The sequence below is a fragment of the Pristiophorus japonicus genome, chromosome 13 (genome assembly GCF_044704955.1).
Source record: "Pristiophorus japonicus isolate sPriJap1 chromosome 13, sPriJap1.hap1, whole genome shotgun sequence".
In the NCBI taxonomy this organism is placed as follows: domain Eukaryota; kingdom Metazoa; phylum Chordata; class Chondrichthyes; family Pristiophoridae; genus Pristiophorus; species Pristiophorus japonicus.
Window position 1 is genome coordinate 124,233,271 of NC_091989.1, and position 18,181 is coordinate 124,251,451.

General features: G+C 42.0%; 1 protein-coding gene and 1 pseudogene across 2 annotated transcripts in view; both read right to left on the minus strand.

Moving 5' to 3' along the window:
- The window catches only part of slc12a4 (solute carrier family 12 member 4), a 160,473-nt gene that overhangs the window by 43,126 nt on the left and 99,166 nt on the right, over window positions 1-18,181 (minus strand). For both annotated transcript variants that reach the window (XM_070897987.1, XM_070897986.1), the window contains 3 exons: window positions 11,730-11,894; window positions 6,713-6,811; window positions 2,357-2,414 (listed from right to left, as the gene is read on the minus strand). In XM_070897987.1, coding sequence (XP_070754088.1) covers window positions 2,357-2,414; window positions 6,713-6,811; window positions 11,730-11,894 — 322 coding nt within the window. The remainder of the gene's footprint in view (window positions 1-2,356; window positions 2,415-6,712; window positions 6,812-11,729; window positions 11,895-18,181) is intronic.
- On the minus strand, window positions 7,070-7,464 carry LOC139279043 (large ribosomal subunit protein eL36-like; annotated as a pseudogene).

The following is an 18,181-nucleotide window of genomic DNA, read 5'->3' on the forward strand; positions in this document are numbered from 1 at the left end:
ACGCCCTGCAGTTAAAATCCGTTCTTCTGGGTTTACCGACCTCACAATAGCCAACCCCCTTCCCGGAACTCACCTCCGGTCTAAAATCCAGGCCAAAGTCTTATCTCGCAAGTCTTTCAAAATACAATTATTCAGTTATTGGGGAAAATGTATACAAGCTAGGATCAGTTTAAAACAAACCCTGCAATTTGAAGTCGCTATGAAAATTGCAGGCTGTAATCATTTATTATTACCAAGAGACACTAACAAAGTAATTGATTTAGATCTAAATAATGTTGTTACTTTGAAAATGCATTTTACAAACATCAAAAATGCATGCTGCAGGGACAAAAAAAAACATAATAGCGAAGCTTATCTTCCAAGAGAAAAAGGGAAGCTCCACTAACTTGGTCCTCAAGATTATGAACCAGTTCATTAAAAGGTTGAAAATGGTCACTTCCTCAGATCATTCAAAGAATATACCCATGAAATTGATGTAGAAGGTTTGTGCAGAGGGTATAAAGTCATCCTGACAGCCATTTTTGACCCCGCAAGCTGTGGCATTTCAATAGCCTAGCCCTGGTTGAGGATATTGTTTTACTACTACACAAGAGATATTTCTTGTCCAAGATGAAATACTTGATTTGAGTCCGAAGACATTCCACTTGTTGATTCATCATAGGCAGTCCCTTGGAATCGGGGCAGACTTGCTTCCACTCTTAACATGAGTTAAGTGGTTGTACAGTCCAATACGAGAACCACAGTCTCTGTCACAGGTGGGACAGATAGTTGTTGAGGGAAGGGATGGGTGGGACCCACTTGTTGACTTGTCTATTCAATGACGCTGGCTCCCAAAGCGTATAAGATTCTGAGGGGGCTTGACAGGGTAGATACAGAGAGAATGTTTTTCCTATTGGGGGAATCTAGAACTAGGGGGCATAGTTTCAGAATAAGGGGTCGCCCATTTAAAATGGAAATGAGGAGGAATTTCTTCTCTCAGAGGGTCGTGAATCTTTGGAATTCTTTCCCCCGAGAGCTGTGGAGACTGGGTCATTGAATATATTTAAGGTGGAGATAGATAGATTTTTGAATGATAAGGGAGTCAAGAGTTATGGGCAACGGGCAGGAAGTGGAGTTGAGGCCAAGATCAGACCAGCCATGATCATATTGAATGGCGGAGCAAGCTCGAGGGTCAATTGGCCTACTTCTGCTCCTATTTCTTATGTTATGTTCAGTAGTGGATACCCTAGTAGGCTTTGCTCCCACTTGCACAGAGTCTTTCAGGTAGCAGAGAGGAGGCTGGGACAAGGGGCAAAATATGACAGATACAGTTTTGGACTTAACTGTTCTATCAGATTGGAGGAGCCACAAACTAAGGTATATCTGTAGCCTAGTCTCAGCTGGGAGGGATCAAAAGTTTAGGGCTAGGCAACTAACGAGAATTCAGAAAAATGACAATTTGCACATAAAGGGCTGGATTTTTGGCTTTCGGGGTTTTCCGGCGAAAACGGTAGCGATACGTGAAAATTACTGTTTTCACTGCGCTACCATTTTTAAGCCGAACTTTTGCCATTTGGGGTCTGCCGGTAAGGGAGGCATCCCACGATTATTCGCGGTGAAAAACGCGAGTTTCGGCAACTTTAGTCCGGGGTCATCTGTGCTGCGAGAGAGCCTTGGGAGAGCGAAAAATAACATTCAAAAAAACATTCCAAAAACATTTACAAGCCCCTTAACTAACAAATCGCTGCAAAAAAATGTAAAAATAAAAACTTTAACTTACTTTTTTTTTTTACAGGTTTTCATACTTACCGCTGCTGGCAGGGCTGTACCGACAGGTTTGACCTGTCGCTATTCTGGGCGCGGTGTACGGGTCAGGAGAGTGCTGAAACTCGATCGCAAATGCAATCAGAGTCGTTGCACATCTCCCTGGCGGTACTTGAAAGCGCCGCCGCAACAGGTACCCGAGGATCCCGCCCGGGTTTTGCAACGGGGTTTTCGCCGCAGAGGGTCAAGTCACATCGAAAACCAAGTCACAAACCTCTCAAAAGTCTGGCCCAAAGAACCTTGGAAACCAGACACAGGAAAATAGAATTATTATACAGACAGTATAAAATACCTGACATTGAGCAGATAATGTTAGATTTAATTAAAACTTACTTCTAATTTATTGAAAACAATGTAAAATGTGATTTTAAAGCTTACAAAAAGTCATCAGCAATTAAAAAGATACTTATAAAGGAGGACTGCTGACTAAACAGGAATACTTTATTGGATATTGTTCTAAAGAGACTCAATATAAATGATTACTCAAATCAAACGCATTTTCACCAGAGGGATTTCTCACGCTTCATGCTTTTCAAAATAATGCAATGCTTACTTATCTTGAAGTACAACATCTTCAATACAAGCTCCAAATAACACCACACTACTCAAATCTGATTTTCAGTCAAGTGAAATGAGAGTCAAATCAATTACATTTTGTAGACTGCTTGAAGTGTGTTTCATCAGGTAATTAACAACATTGTTGGTTTTACAAGTAAATATCACTGCATTTTGTTAAAATGCTATCAAGTAGAAATAAACATGTAACTTTATAATATGTATTCCCCTCGCTCTCCAATTAAATTGTGTGCTGCTGTTTCTCATGCCCATTCTTCCTTTTTCAGCCAAGAAAACTAGACAGGGGACAGAATAAGGGCATAGCCTGGGATCATTCATGGTGTTAGTTGGGATATTCTTTGCCGGTTGAGAAGCTTAATAAACCACATAATAAGTCACAGGAGTGGGTGGGAAAAGCTTTGTTTTAAAAACTGGACTAGTTCCCATTTTACAAATTTGTACACACCATGTCCGAACTGGACAGAGGGGAACCTTTCAGACTTCACCCACCAATACTGCTCTGTGGCCAACGGAAAATTAATACATATGTTTGGAACTCTCACTTTCTCTCGAAGATAGAGTATTCTATTGGGCAACCAAACTAATATCCAGCTTAAGGCATCTGAGCTACAATGAATGGTTGAAGAGTCTGGGATTGTTTACCCTAAAGAGAAGGCTTAGGAGAGGTATCGTTCAAGATTTTTAAGAGAATAGATACATTGAACCCCAATAGTATTTTGAGATCCACAAACATTAAACTAGAGGATACAAGCTTAATCTTCGAAAACATAACATGTGGATTAGACTTCCCAGGGAGACAAAAGAAAGACTTGCATTAATCTACATATAGACTGAGCTAACCAAACTGGTAGCAATACGGTGGAGGAGTATTTCCTGGCGTGTATTAGGGATAGTTTTCTAGAACAATAGGTTGAGGAACCAACTAGAGAGTTGTCCATCCTAGACTGGGTGTTGTATAATGAGAGGATTAATTAGCAATCTTGTTGTGCGAGGCCCCTTGGGGAAGAGTGACCATAATATGGTAGAATTCGACAGTAAAATGGAGCGTGACACAGTTAATTCGGAGACTAGGGTCCTGAACTTAAAGAAAGGTAACTTCGATGGTATGAGACGTGAATTGACTAGGATAGACTGGCAAATGATACTTAAAGGGTTGACTGTGGATCGGCAATGGCAGGCATTTAAAGATCACATGGATGAACTTCAACAATTCTACATCCTTGTCTGGAATAAAAATAAAACGGGGAAGGTGGCTCAACTGTGGCTAACAAGGGAAATTAGGGATAGTGTTAAAACCAAGGAAGAGGCATATAAATTGGCCAGAAAAAGCAGCAAACCTGAGGACTGGGAGAAATTTAGAATTCAGCAGAGGAGGACAAAGGGTTTAATTAGGAGGGGGAAAATAGAGTATGAGAGTAAGCTTGCAGGGAACATAAAAACTGACTGTAAAAGCTTCTGTTTTTTTTGGGAAGAGAAAAAGATTAGTGAAGACAAATGTAGGTCCCTTGCAGTCAGAACCAGGTGAATTTATAATGGGGAACAAAGAAATGGCAGACCAATTGAACAAATACTTTGGTTCTGTCTTCACTAAGGAAGACGCAAATAACCTTCCAGAAATACTAGGGGACAGAGGGTCTAGCGAGGAGGAGGAACTGAAGGATATCCTTATTAGTCAGGAAATTGTGTTAGGGATATTGATGGGATTGAAGATCGATAAATTCCCAGGGCCTGATAGTCTGCATCCCAGAGTACTTAAGGAAATGGCTGTAGAAATAGTGGATGCATTGGTGGTCATTTTCCATCATTCTATAGACTCTGGATCAGTTCCTATGGATTGGAAGGTAGCTAATATAACCCCGCTTTTTAAAAAAGGGAGCGAGAAAACAGGGAATTATAGATCGGTTAGCCTGTAGTGGGGAAAATGTTGGAATCAATGATTAAAGTTGTAATAGCAGCGCATTTGGAAAGCAGTGACAGGATCGGTCCAAGTCAGCATGGATTTATGAAAGGAAAATTATGCTTGACAAATCTTCTAGAAATTTTTGAGGATGCAACTAGTAGAGTGGACAAGGGAGAACCAATGGATGTGATATATTTGGACTTTCAAAAGGCTTTTGACAAGATCCCACACAAGAGATTAATGTGCAAAATTAAAGCACATGGTATTGGGGGTAATGTATTGACGTGGATAGAGAACTGGTTGGCATACAGGAAGCAAAGAGTAGGAATAAATGGATCCTTTTCAGAATGGCAGGTAGTGACTAGTGGGGTACCGCAGGGTTCAGTGCTGGGACCCCAGCTATTTACAATATACATTAATGATTTAAACAAAGGAATTGAATGTAATATCTCCAAGTTTGCAGATGATACTAAGCTGGGCAGCAGTGTGAGCTGTGAGGAGGATGCTAAGAGGCTGCAGGGTGACAGGTTAGGTGAGTGGGAAAATGCATGGCAGATGCAGTATAATGTAGATAAATGTGAGATTATCCACTTTGGTGGCAAAAACAGGAAGGCAGAATATTATCTGAATCATGACAGATTAGGAAAAGGGGAGGTGCAATGAGACCTGGGTGTCATGGTACATCAGTCATTGAAAGTTGGCATGCAGGTACAGCAGGTGGTGAAGAATGCAAATGGCATGTTGCCCTTCATAGCAAGAGGATTTGAGTATAGGAGCAGGGAGTCTTACTGCAGTTGTACAGGGCCTTGGTGAGGCCACACCTTGACTATTGTGTACAGTTTTGGTCTCCTAATCTGAGGAAGGACATTCCTGCTATTGAGGGAGTACAGCCATGGTTCACCAGACTGATTCCCGGGATAGCAGGACTGACATATGAAGAAAGACTGGATCGACTAGGCTTATATTCACTGGAATTTAGAAGAATGAGAGGGGATCTCATAGAAACATATAAAATTTTGATGGGATTGGACAGGTTTGTTGCAGGAAAAATGTTCCCGATGTTGGGGAAGTCCAGAAACAGGGCTCACAGTCTAAGAATAAGGGGTAAGCCATTTAGGACCGAGATGAGGAGAAACTTCTTCACCTAGAGAATTGTGAACCTATGAATTCTCTACCACAGAAAGTTGTTGAGGCCAGTTCGTTAGATATATTCAAAAGGGAGTTAGATGTGGCCCCTATGGCTAAAGGGATCAAGGGGTATGGGGAGAAAGCGGGAATGGGGTACTGAAGTTGCATGATCAGCCATGATCATATTGAATGGTGGTGCAGGCTTGAAGGACCAAATGGCCTATTCCTGCACCTCTTTTTTATGTTTCTATATTTCTATAGCGCCTTTCATGACTTCCAGACATCCCAAAGCACTTTCCAGCCAATTAAGTACTTTTGAAATGGAGTCACTGTTGTAATGTAGGAAACACAACAGCCAATTTGCGCACAGAAAGAGCCCACAATCAGCAAAAAGAAAAGAAAGACTTGGATTTATATAGCGCCTTTCATGACCACCTGATGTCTCAAAGCACTTTACAGCCAAGGAAGTATTTTTGGAGTGTAGTCACTGTTGTAATGTAGGAAGTGCGGCAGCCAATTTGTGCACAGCAAGCTTCCACAAACTCCCCTGCTCTTCTTCGAAATAGTCTAAAGGGATATTTTATGCCGACCTGAGACAGCAGACAGGGCCTCGGTTTAATGTCTCATCCAAAAGGCAGCACCTCCGACAGTGCAGCACTCCCTCAGCAGTGCACTGGAGTGTCAGCCTCGATTTTCTTTGTGCTCAAGTCCCTGGAATGGGACATGAATCCACAACCTTAGAGCGTGCTACCCACTGACCTACAGCAATGTGATAATGACCAGATAATCTGTTTTAGTGATGTTGGTTGAGGGATAAATATTGACCAGGACATGGGGGAAATCCCCTGCACTTTTTCAAAATAGTGCCACCTAAGGGGGCAGGCTGACGGTGCAAAACTCCCTCAGCACTGCACTGGAGTGTCAGCCTCGATTTTGTGCTCAAGTGTGGAGTGGAACCTGACACAAAGGCAAGAGTGATATCAACTAAGCCACAGCTGACACAGGCAAGTGTGGAAATATTTAAGGGAAAATTGGATAGGTATTTGTGGGAGTAGACGATTGAGTAGTATTATTTTTTGGGATGGACAAGATGGACTATTATTTTTATCCAGACCTGTACCTTCCTGTCTGAATCTGCCACTAAATGATCTTAGTGATAATTGACAAAACTTGTCTGAGAAAGGCAAACAAACTGCAGCTAACAAAACTCATTGGGAGCCTATGGGACTACTGTGCCACCTGCTTAGATTTTAAAATGTGCATGTTTTGCACTTCTCACTATTTGCAATGAAATAAAAAGGATACAAATTAATGAAGTTGTAGCAATAGCCAAGATTGTACCAATAGGAATTGACTTTTGTGCATCCTTCAGGTCTCCTGATCTATTGGAACCAGCCATGATACCTAACAGATAAAAGCAGAAAATGGATATTGCAATGAAAAAGTATCGAATTCTTTGATTCTTTTAATTTTAAATAATTATTTTCACTCACATTTTTCTATTATATTCTGTGAAGCACAAGGCTGAATATAGTATAAAAGGATAGAATCTGTAGTAAATCTGCAAGTAAGCTTATCAGAGAGGATCTAGTACTTTAAAAAAAAAATCACCATTTTAAAAAAAACTTTGAAATAACTTTAATGGTCGCAAATTTATACAGATTAATCTCTCTTTGCAGCTGCCTTTCTCATACATTGCTGAGTTCTTCTCTCTTCCTCTTGGCACGGATGTGGATACCAACTCTCTTTGATGAATTTGAGTGCACGCATGTCTTTAGAGACCTTAAGCAATTCACTGCACGCCTTTCATAGCGGGTAAAACCACAGACCTCACAGATCAGATCTCTGACAAACTTGCTGTGCTTGGTCAGGCGCCCTCTGCTGTGGCACTGCCTTGGGCTGGTCTCATTCTTGGTGATGGAATGACCTTTGCGCAGGCCAACTGCCTTAAGATACCTAATTGCCAATTCTGCTTCTAGGTTATGGCGTCGTAGAATGCTAGCCCCAGCAGTTGGGGCCCTGCCAATGCTTTGCCCTGGGGGCGAGGGACAAATCATCATAGGCAGTCCCTTGGAATCGAGGAAGACTTGCTTCCACTCTAAAAATGAGTCCTTAGGTGGCTGAACAGTCCAATATGAGAACCACAGTCCCTGTCACAGATGGGACAGATAATCATTGAGGGAAAGGGTGGATGGAACAGATTTGCCGCATGCTCTTTCCGCTGCCTGTGCTTGATTTTTGCACGCTCGCAGCGATGAGACTTGAGGTGCTCAGTGCCCTCCCGGATGCACTTAGGGCAATCTTTGGCCAGGACTCCCAGGTGTCAGTGGGGATGTTGCACTTTATCAGGGAGGCTTTGAGGGTGTCCTTGTAATGTTTTCTCTGCCCACCTTTGTCTCGTTTGCCGTGAAGGAGTTCCGAGTAGAGCGCTTGCTGTGGGAATCTCGTGTCTGGCATGCGAACAATGTGGGCTGGCCAACGGAGCTGATCAAGTGTGGTCAGTGCTTTGATGCTGGGGATGTTAGCCTGGTCGAGGACGCTACTGTTTTGTCAAAAGGTTTCCCCCAACAAAACATCACCTTGTCTGTCCTTCCACAGATGTTGTCTGACCTGTTAGTTTCCAGCATTTCAGATTGCCATCAGTTGGAAATGTGTTGCTTTTTGTTCAACAAAGCTACTTTGTTCTTTGCTGCTTACAGAAGCACTGTTATAATATAAATAGGCTATTAGATACTGGGCTTAGCTCCACTGTATGGAATATATTTCTCATTTTAAAAAACAAACCAATAGAAAAGTTTAAAATTCAGCAGAAGTTATGTGCAAACACCCCTTTTATGAGTTAGAAACCATAACTAGTATTGTAACTGAAACAAATGAGTTTTTGTGCAAATGTTTATACTGCTGACAGTTTTATTATCTGTTTTAGTGCTAGCACGAATAGCTTACTCTATAAGGTCACTACAAAAGTGTTTGGATTAGAACTTAAAGAAACAGTCAGCACAGACCTGGAACATGAAAAAAACCTAACAATTTTTTTCGAAAAATACAAGTTTAGAAAATAAATAAAACACAAAAGGTACAATGAGCAAAGGATAATGATAATTATAAAAATAAACAAACTTCCAACAGCAAAACGCAAATGCTATTATTTTGTAACATACCAAGTGAACCTCATTATTTACACCCGGTACAGCATTCACATGCTAGCAAGTATAAGGCTACCTGCACAATCTCCATACACCAGCCGCTCAGCCTACAGTCAGGATTTGTTTTTGTGCATGACATCAGTACAAAAAAACACTATCCTTGTGCAGTAGTATCAAATGTGTGAAACAATCACTAAGTGCCAGCTCATGAAAAAGTTGAGAAATTAGTTACAAATTAAATTAAAACTGCGTTTCTGTGGCATTATAAAAATTGTAAGTGCTATCCACTTTTCAAAGAACTGGTGTATTAGCAAACAGTATTGTGTGTAGTCACTGACATTGACCATAACATTTCGGGAAAAATTGTGGTGAAACGGAAATAAAATGCTAAAAAATGTTTTATTTGTTAACGGGATGTGGGTGTTATTGGCAAGACCAGTATTCATTGCCATCTCTAATTGCCCTCGAGAAGGTGGTGGTGAACTGCTTCTTGAACTGCTGCAGTCCGTATGGTAAAGATACTCCCACAGGGCTGTTAGGGAGGGAGTTCCAGGATTAACCCAGCGACCATGAAGGAACAGTGATATATTTCCAAGACAGGGTAGTGTGTGAATTGGTGGGGGACTTGGAGGTGATGGTGATCCCATGTGCCTGTTGCCCTTGTCCTTCTAGGTGCTAGAGGTTGTGAGTTTGGGAGGAACTATCAAAGAAGCCTTGGCGAATTGCTGCAGTGCATCTTGTAGATAGTATACACTGTAGCCACGGTGCGCCAGTAGTGGAGGGAGTGAATGTTTGCGGGTCCAAACAAGCAGGCTGCTTTGTCGTGGATGGTGTCCAGCTTCTTCAGTGTTGGAGCTGCACTCATCCAGGGAAGTGGAAAGTATTCCATCACACTCCTGACTTGGGCCTTGTAGATGGTGGAAAGACTTTGGGGAGTTAGCAGGTGAGACACTCACTGCAGAATACCCAGCCTCTGACCTGCTCTTGTAGCCACAGTATGTGTGTGGCTGGTCCAGTTAAGTTTCTGGTCAATGATGAACCCCAGTATGGGGGATTCGGCGATGGTAATGTCCTTGAATGTCAAGGGGTGGTGTACAGTTCAAAAGGTACTTCATTGCCTGTAAAGCACTTTGGGACATCGGGTGGTCGTGAAAGGTGCTTTATAAATGCAAGTCTTTCTTTTCTTGTTGAGATAGTCATTGCCTGGCGCTTGTGTGGCACAAATGTTACTTGCCACATTAGCCCAAGCCTGAATATCATCCAGGTCTTGCTGCGTGTGGGCATGAACTGCTTCATTATCTGAGGAGTTGTGAATGGAACTGAATACTGTGCAGTCATCAGCGAACAGCTGAAGATGGTTGGGCCCAGGACACTGCCCTGAAGAACTCTTGCGGCAATGTCCTTGGGCTGAGATGATTGGCCTTCAACAACCACAACCATCTTCCTTTGCGCTAGGTATGATTCCAGCCAGTGGATAGTTTTCCCCAATTCCCATTGACTTCAATTTTGCTAGGGTACCTTGATGCCACACTCGGTGAAATAATTAGGATATAGGAGAAGTCATCTCCTATAAACATGTTCAGGGAACAATGAGTGCAGTGTACTGGAGGTGTATGGATCTAGCAAGTGCTGAAGTGCTTGGCTTTCATGGTTGCTCTTATTAACATTGAGGGGGCAGACTTCAGGCAATGCTGGAGAACCCTCTATTGGGCTAGAGGGACGGGAAGATTGAAAGCAATTTGGGCTGCAACCGGCAACAGCATTATTAAAGGAGCAGGCACAGTTAAAGCTCCGTGGGAGAGCCAGATGATTTTGGCTTTTTGCATGCAGTAGGCCAGGATATTCATTTGGAAAGTTTCAGATGGCTTGTAAGTTTTTAAATTTAGCTTATAATTTGCAGGTCAGTGCTTTTCATGCTCATTTATAGGTCAGAACCCTGTGAATGATTTTGTGCTGCTGTAGCAGGACTGCGTTGGCAACAGAACCCCAAGTAGCAGTCCAAGCACCTGTGAAGTCCGCCTTGTAGGGAGCTGGTAAAAGATTGGCACTGTTATACCAAGCAGTAGATGGAGGAAAATGGGAAACAAAAATCAGATTGAAGAATGGTGATGTGGGAATAGGAAGAGTGCTAGTTGAATTGCGGTTTCTTATTTCACTGCACATAGAAATGAACAGATGTACAATCGGTGAGAGGGAACATTTTATGGAAACAATTTTCTGTAGCTCGGGAGAGGCCCAGCTAAATGACTTCAGCAGCTTCAAGGGGGCTTATGGTTGTTTTCCCTTGTCTATCTCTAAATAAGTTAGATTGCAAAAGGGAAGAATGGCACAATTCTGAGCATGATCACTATCATTAAGTGTTATGGACCAACAACATTCCACCGAAGGGACAAAGCCATTTTAAAAATTCATATAGCCAAAAACAAAGATCTTCCTTGACAATGCCAGCCTATTCCTGAAGACAGGCAGCACTGAAACAACAGGCCGTGATGAAAGTCCTTGAACTGCACCTGGTGTTAAAACAGAGGTCTGACATTTGTATGGATGCAATTTACATTCTAGTGCCCTCTTAAGGCTCAGGCAGGTTCAACCACCTGAGAAACGATGCAGGAAATCCTGCTGCAGAGTCATTTAGGTACAGAACAAGATCAAAGGAATAGTCACCCTATTTTCTCGTGCATAGCACCTGTTTTTCAGGCATTATTTGGTTGCTGAACCCAGGAAACTCAATGCTTTTGCTCGTCAAGATGAGAAATTTCAATACTGGAAAATGGTATACTCTTCTACTTTGTGCACTTTGCATCAGCATCAAACACCCTCTCTGCCCCAACAGTGTACCTCAACTCTAGCCTCAGAAAAGCACCCTCTACTACACAAATGCAAATTTTCCACTTCCTACAATAATCATCCATACACCTTTGTGAATTAGATTCTAAATTTAGTGACAAACCGTGCTGATTTTGTTGTAGCACCATGTTCTTTAGAAACAGAGTTGTGTCTAACTAGTCTCATTTCCCACAGACCTTTATAAGCAACAGGGCAAAGAAATTTTCATCCCATCAATCTGGATGGGATTTGGTTCCCGACGTGAAAGGGTAGTGCGGTAACTCACTTTGCCATATAAGCCTCTTAAGGAACATCATACGTTTTTATTATAGTAATTCAAGCTTCCTCACCAGACACTGAAGGAAAGAAGATGCCAACCAACATAGTAAAGGTAGTAGTTATATCTGCAAAAACATAGGCGGGCAGATTTTTTCTTGATCCAGCAGCTTCAACAGATGGCAAAGATTGCTTTTCGAGTACCTCCCCTTTGGCCATGTAGTTACTCCATAGGTTTTCTACATCAAAATTAAAGAAGATTAAATAGTGAAAGCTCAATTGCAGCAGATTGAAAGGAAGCAAATCCAGCACATGCAAAACTTATAAGGTAAACTTCTCTTATGTAATGTTAACAAGGATGCTGATATTTATAAATGAAAGTCTATGCGATTCAGAATCTTTGAATGATGATTTATACAAAAATCACTGAATATTGCTAGGTGAAAGATTCAAATTCTAGAATTCTGGAAATCTTTGAAGTTAGTAACCAACCCAATTTTTAGCAGGTCTGCAAAAAAGTGCAGCTGCTACATTTTAAACATTTTCAAAGAAATTATAGATTATAAAGAAATTATACAAAAATTATAGTCTGAGGCACTGTATGTAAATATTAACTTATAACAACCACAATATATTAAATTATCCAACATAGCAGTATTTGTGAATTACACATCTGTTCCCACAATTATTCTCAAACACATCTCATAAAAGGCAGTAACTCAGATTGGTGAAATGATGGTTCTTTTCAAAATGTAAAGGACCCACAAATATCAAGCAGCATATATACCAGTGTAGTAACTTGGAATTCAGAATTTTTGTCATAGCGCCCTCTATTGGTGATACTTACAAAAGTAGTTATGATGGCATCCATCTTGTCTGGCAGCACTTGATTAAACCCACAACTTATTCCTCCCAACTCCGTTGTACTGAGTGTATTTTGTAAGATATAACAAATTGACGATAAGAATGGGATCCTGCTAAACAGGGAAAACATCCACCAGTACATCGTTGCGTTTCGACCCAAAAAGGAAGCGTGGCCTTTGTATGTGGAACGGTTGAAGCAGTTTTTTGAGGCAAATGATGTGTAGACAGCTGGTAAGCAGAGAGCTACTCTTAAGTGTTTGTGGAGCTGACACATTCGAGCCTTGTAGCACCAGCTAAACTGAGGGATAAGACTTTTGACAAGCTTATCAAGCTCACTAAGGATCACTTCAACCCATGGTTGTCAATTATCGTGCAGAGATACAAGTTTAATTCTCGAATTCGTCAACAGGGAGAGTCAACCGCAGATTTTGTTGCTGAATTACGCTGCATTGCATAACACTGTGATAATGGGGACACACTGAATGATATGTTGCGTCATCGCTTAGTATGTGGCATGAATGATGATGATATACAGCGGAGACTGTTGTCAGAGTCTTCACTGGAATTCAAGAAAGCATGGGAAATCGTTCGGGCTATGGAGTTGGCTGAGAAAAAGGCCAAGGACATACAAAGGAACTCAGAAACAGTGAGTTCTATACAGATGCAGCAAACCCACAAAGTAGAGAGTGCCAGGCCTAAGGGGAATCTCCAGACACAATCACAAACACACAAACAAGATACATGTCACAACAAATGTTACCGGTGTGGACATACAGGTCACGTGGCAAATGACTGTAGAGTTCGCTCATATATCTGTCACACTTGTGGAAAACAAGGACATTTGGCAAAGGTGTGTCAAAGTGGAAAACCAACATCCACAGTTTAGTACGAAGCACGAAAAATACCATATTGAGGGGGATGTGGATAGTAAGGAGAGTGTACCAGTGGTCAGTAGCTATACAATATACAAGACATTGTCACAACATAAAAAGCCACCATTGGTCGCAAACGTATTAATTAACAAGTGTAAAATGCCCATGGAAGTAGACACTGGAGCTTGTATTCGGGGATGACAAACCCTCACTACGTAGAATTAAGCACATATATAAGACAGAAAATTCCAGTGGTCGGTGGCTGTACAGTTGTGGTAGAACACAGTGGTCAAACAGCTCAACTCCCACTTCTCGTGGTATCAGGCCAAGGGCCAAACCTTCTTGGATGCGATTGGCTATGCCATCTACGATTAGCATGACAGGACATTCGCCAGGTGAGACAAGCGTCAACCGCCACAGCGATTATGGAACATGAAGAGTTGTTTCGCGCTGACTTGGGAGAACTCAGACAGTACAAATAAACATTAAATCGGATGCTAAGCTCAGGTTCTGCAAGGCTAAAACCGTGCCTTTCGCAATGAAACAACAGGTGGAAGACAAGCCCGATAGACTTGAGACACTGAAGCAGTGACATTCTCTCGTTGGGCAGCACCCATAGTTCCAGTGAGCAAAGAGTCTGGTAAAATTAGAATTGCGGTGATTATTTGGCCACGGTCAATCAAGCAGCTAATGCGGATACTTACCCCGTTCCTCGTGTGGAGGAACTCTTTGCCGCAATGTCAAGTGGCAAAATGTTTAGTTAGCTAGATCTCAGCCTCGCCTATCTGCAATTTGTGCTGGACAAGGAATCATGTGAACTAGTGACAATTAATACCACAGAGGGTTATTTCAGTACACACGAATGCATTTTGGTATTTCAGCGGCACCCGCAATTTTCCAACAGACAACTGAAATCTGATTAGCCGATATGCCGCAAGCCGTTGCTTTTCTCGATGATGTCCTTGCGACAGGGCATACCGAATCTGAGCACATCACTAATCTTGAGAGGGTACTGAACCATCTACAAAGTGCAGGACTTCGCCTGAAGCGAGAGAAATGCGGTTCTTCGCACGAGAGGTGATGTACCTCAATCACCGCATCAATGCTGCAGGCTTGCATCCCACGATGGAGAAAGTGCAGTCTGTGTGGGATGCACCAGTACCCCGTAATATCACAGAGTTTAAGTCGTATTTGGGTCTCCTCAATTACTATGCTAAGTTTTTGTCGAACTTATCGTCAGTTCTAACTCCACTGTATCATCTGTTGAGGAAACATGTATGCTGGTCATGGAGTCCAGCACAGGAGGAAGCTTTCCTCGCATCCAAAGAACTGTTAATGTCAGCAAAAGTGCTTGTATACAATGATCCAGAGAAGGAGTTAGTGTTATTGTGTGATGCCAGCCTCCTATACTAGCCCAGCGTTTGTCTGATGGTGCAGAGCATCCAATCGCTTACGCATCGTGATCGTTATCACTGCCAGCGCGCAATTATTCGCAGTTGGACAAAGAAAGATCAGCAATGATACTTGGAGTAAAAAAGCTTCACCAGTATATGTATGGCAGGAAATTTGAGATATCAACCGACCACAAGCCATTGGTCGGCATGTTCAGTGTAGAGCGAGCAATACCCCCCATGGCGTCGTCCAGAATTCAGTGATGGGCTTTCGGCATATGATTATCGTTTGATCTACAAACCTGGACTGTTAAATGGTAATGCTGATGCATTGAGCAGATTGCCATTACTCCACACGCTCACCCATGTACCTATTCCAGTTGATTATATCATGGTTATGGATCACCTGGAGTCAACTCCGGTCAGCTCTGAAAAAGTTCGTCTGTGGACGGGACGAGATCCAATACTATCACGTGCGGTCATTCCTAATGAATGGTTGGCCACAGGAATATGAGGATACGGCAATAAAGCCATACATCTGTCACAAATATTAATTGAGCGTTCAAGATGGTTGTATCATGTGGGGTCACGAGTTGTTATCCCCCCACAAGGTTGAGAGCGTATCATTGAGGAATTACACGAATCATACCCGGGAATCTCACATATGACGTCATTGGGTCACAGCTACGTCTGGTGGCCCAGTATGGACAAGGATCTGGAGAACAAAGTTAAGCAATGTGCTGCTTGTCAAACCTCACGGAAATCACCTCCAGTTATGCCACTTCACTCCTGGGAGTGGCCCCGTCGATCGCACCTTCACATGGACTACGCATTTATGGGCCGAATATTTCTGGTTATCGTGGACGCGCATAGCAAATGGCTTGATATTCACGCTATGCAACATCACAAGCTTCAGTGGAAAAGCTTCGTCAGACTTTCGCAACATATTGTCAGAGATCATCGTCACTGATGATGGCAATAATTTTATCAGTGCAGAGTACGAGAGGTTCATGAGAATGAATGGCATAAAGAAAGTCAGATCAGCGCCATTCGTCATCCAATGGTTTGGCTGAAAGAGCGGTTCAGTCATTCAAAGCTGGAATGAAATGCATGAATGAAGGTACAGTTGAAACAAAGTTATCGCGATTCTTGATGACATATCGAACCATACTGCATTTCACGACAGGATTGTCACCAGCTCAAATATGGTGAATTGCCAACCACAGATGCGACTTGACTTAGTCCGTCCAGATGTCCAACATCAGGTCAATAACAAGCAGCTCGCACAGAAGGAGCCAAACTTCGCTTAGTGTCAACGACACCGTCTATGTGCAAAATTTCGCGCATGCACCGAGATGGCTTGCAGGTCATGTCACAGCATTAATTGGCCATCTCAGGTACAACGTCCAACTTGAGGATGGACGTGTGTGGAGATGTCAGGTCAATCATAGCCATTACCGACATGTTTTCTCCCCATCCATTATGGATCCAGTTTTCCCCACTTCATCACCAGGGGGAGGAAATGGTTGGTGAACAACTGACAGTACAGGTTGACACTGCTCCAGAACCTGTACAATAACCATCGATGGAAGAACAGTGCCCAAAGTCAGTCGAGCAGACTAGCCCACCAAATAATAAACCAGAAACTGAACCTTGCAGATCAATGCACGTTCGCACCAAACCGGATCACTATGGTTACCCAGATCTGTGACTCTTAAGCAAAGTTTTGTGTTGACACTTAATTACAAGTACCCTATAAACACACACTCTGGACAATGATGTGCAAATCCTCAACCATTGGACATTTAACAGTATTATTGTTGTTTTCGCCAATACCTAGTAGAACAAAACGAGACTTGTTTTCGGAACATGTGTATAATATTCATAAAAAATCTAAGTACCGGATTTTCCCAAACATGTTGTTGTTTAAGTTCAACCCTATTGAAGTTTTGGAAGTTCTGGTATTAGTGTTCTAAAAGTGGATCCAGCACGCCCTCTACAGGGGATCTGTGGCATGTGTGAGCAGGCCAAGCATCAGGGTCTCTCTCCAACCAATCAGATTGAAGAATCTTCACAGCCACGCAGAATCAAAACCAACATTTTTTGATCCTGTCTTAAAGATTGTGGAAACTCCCTTTACGTTCGATGTAACATGCGCTTAAAAATCAGCAACGTTTTACGCTGATTTGGCTGATTTTAAGTGAAATGCGCTGGACCAGTGCAAACTAGCGGATACTCTAGGTTGCAGAGTGAATTACATTTAGGTTTCAAGCATTTCCATGTAGGAATTACCAAAATATACAGAATTATTTTAGATAACTGAACAATTTGATGTTATTTACTTTAATGTTAAAATACTGTTTGGTTCAATACATTCAAAGGGCCATATTTTGCAGTCTGCCGTTAGTTAGACTTGATATTTTGCATCACAGATTGCTGGAAACGCGAGCTGAAAAACTCGTAGCAAGGGAAATTGGGCACCTGAGTGAACAGGGTAACAACTGTGAATCTCCTTAACCAATCAGATTGAAGGACTGAGAGATAAACAGTGCATGGACTGAAAAGGAAGTGTAAATTAGAATGGGTGAATTCAATGTCAAATCTGAGAAAGAGAGGGAAATAACGATTGAATTGAATTAAGAGAAGAGACAGAAAATAAAAGTATTTTTTCCCCTTTTTAAATTTCACATTTTAAAAACCAGTAACAAATTAAACCTGAAGGAATGAGTCTCCACACATGTAATAGTTAATTTTCAGAGCCAGAGAGGTTCATTGGCAGCAATTAACACTTGGCACATTGTTAAAAGAATCTCTGACAGCTAATCCATGTTTAATTAAATATGCCCGGAACGTAGGCTTCAAAACAGGGTCCTTGCATCACTTCAGACCAACTGTGGCGAGTTCAGTTCTAACATGCAAGTGCAGCATCTCCACGCCGCTCAGTGCGTTTCAACAGTGAGGCAGCCAGCACTGCCAGCGGCGAAGCATCTTAGACTGCAACTTTTGGATTTCTGCATTTAATCGCACATCTGCCGTTGCCTGAAATTGCTGTAGCATTTGCACATACATAACAGAGAGTGCTATAGAGCCCCATTATTTTGACAACAAATTATGGACCATTGTGGCAATAAACAAGCACAAAATGAACCCAATTACCTTTGGGATAGAATTAGGCCTATAAAGTGTAAATGGTTGGTTTACATTTGACTAATCTGAATTTGGACATAGTACACAAAAATGAGTTGTTGTTTCCTTTATTTGAATGGTAAGAAGTACTGATATTGTGCACATATGTCCACCATGCTGGACACAGCTTACACAACCGTTACTTCATTTTGGTCTTTTTTCCAGTGATGAATGGGTTATAATATAATTCTACTCTGATGGGATTTATGCACG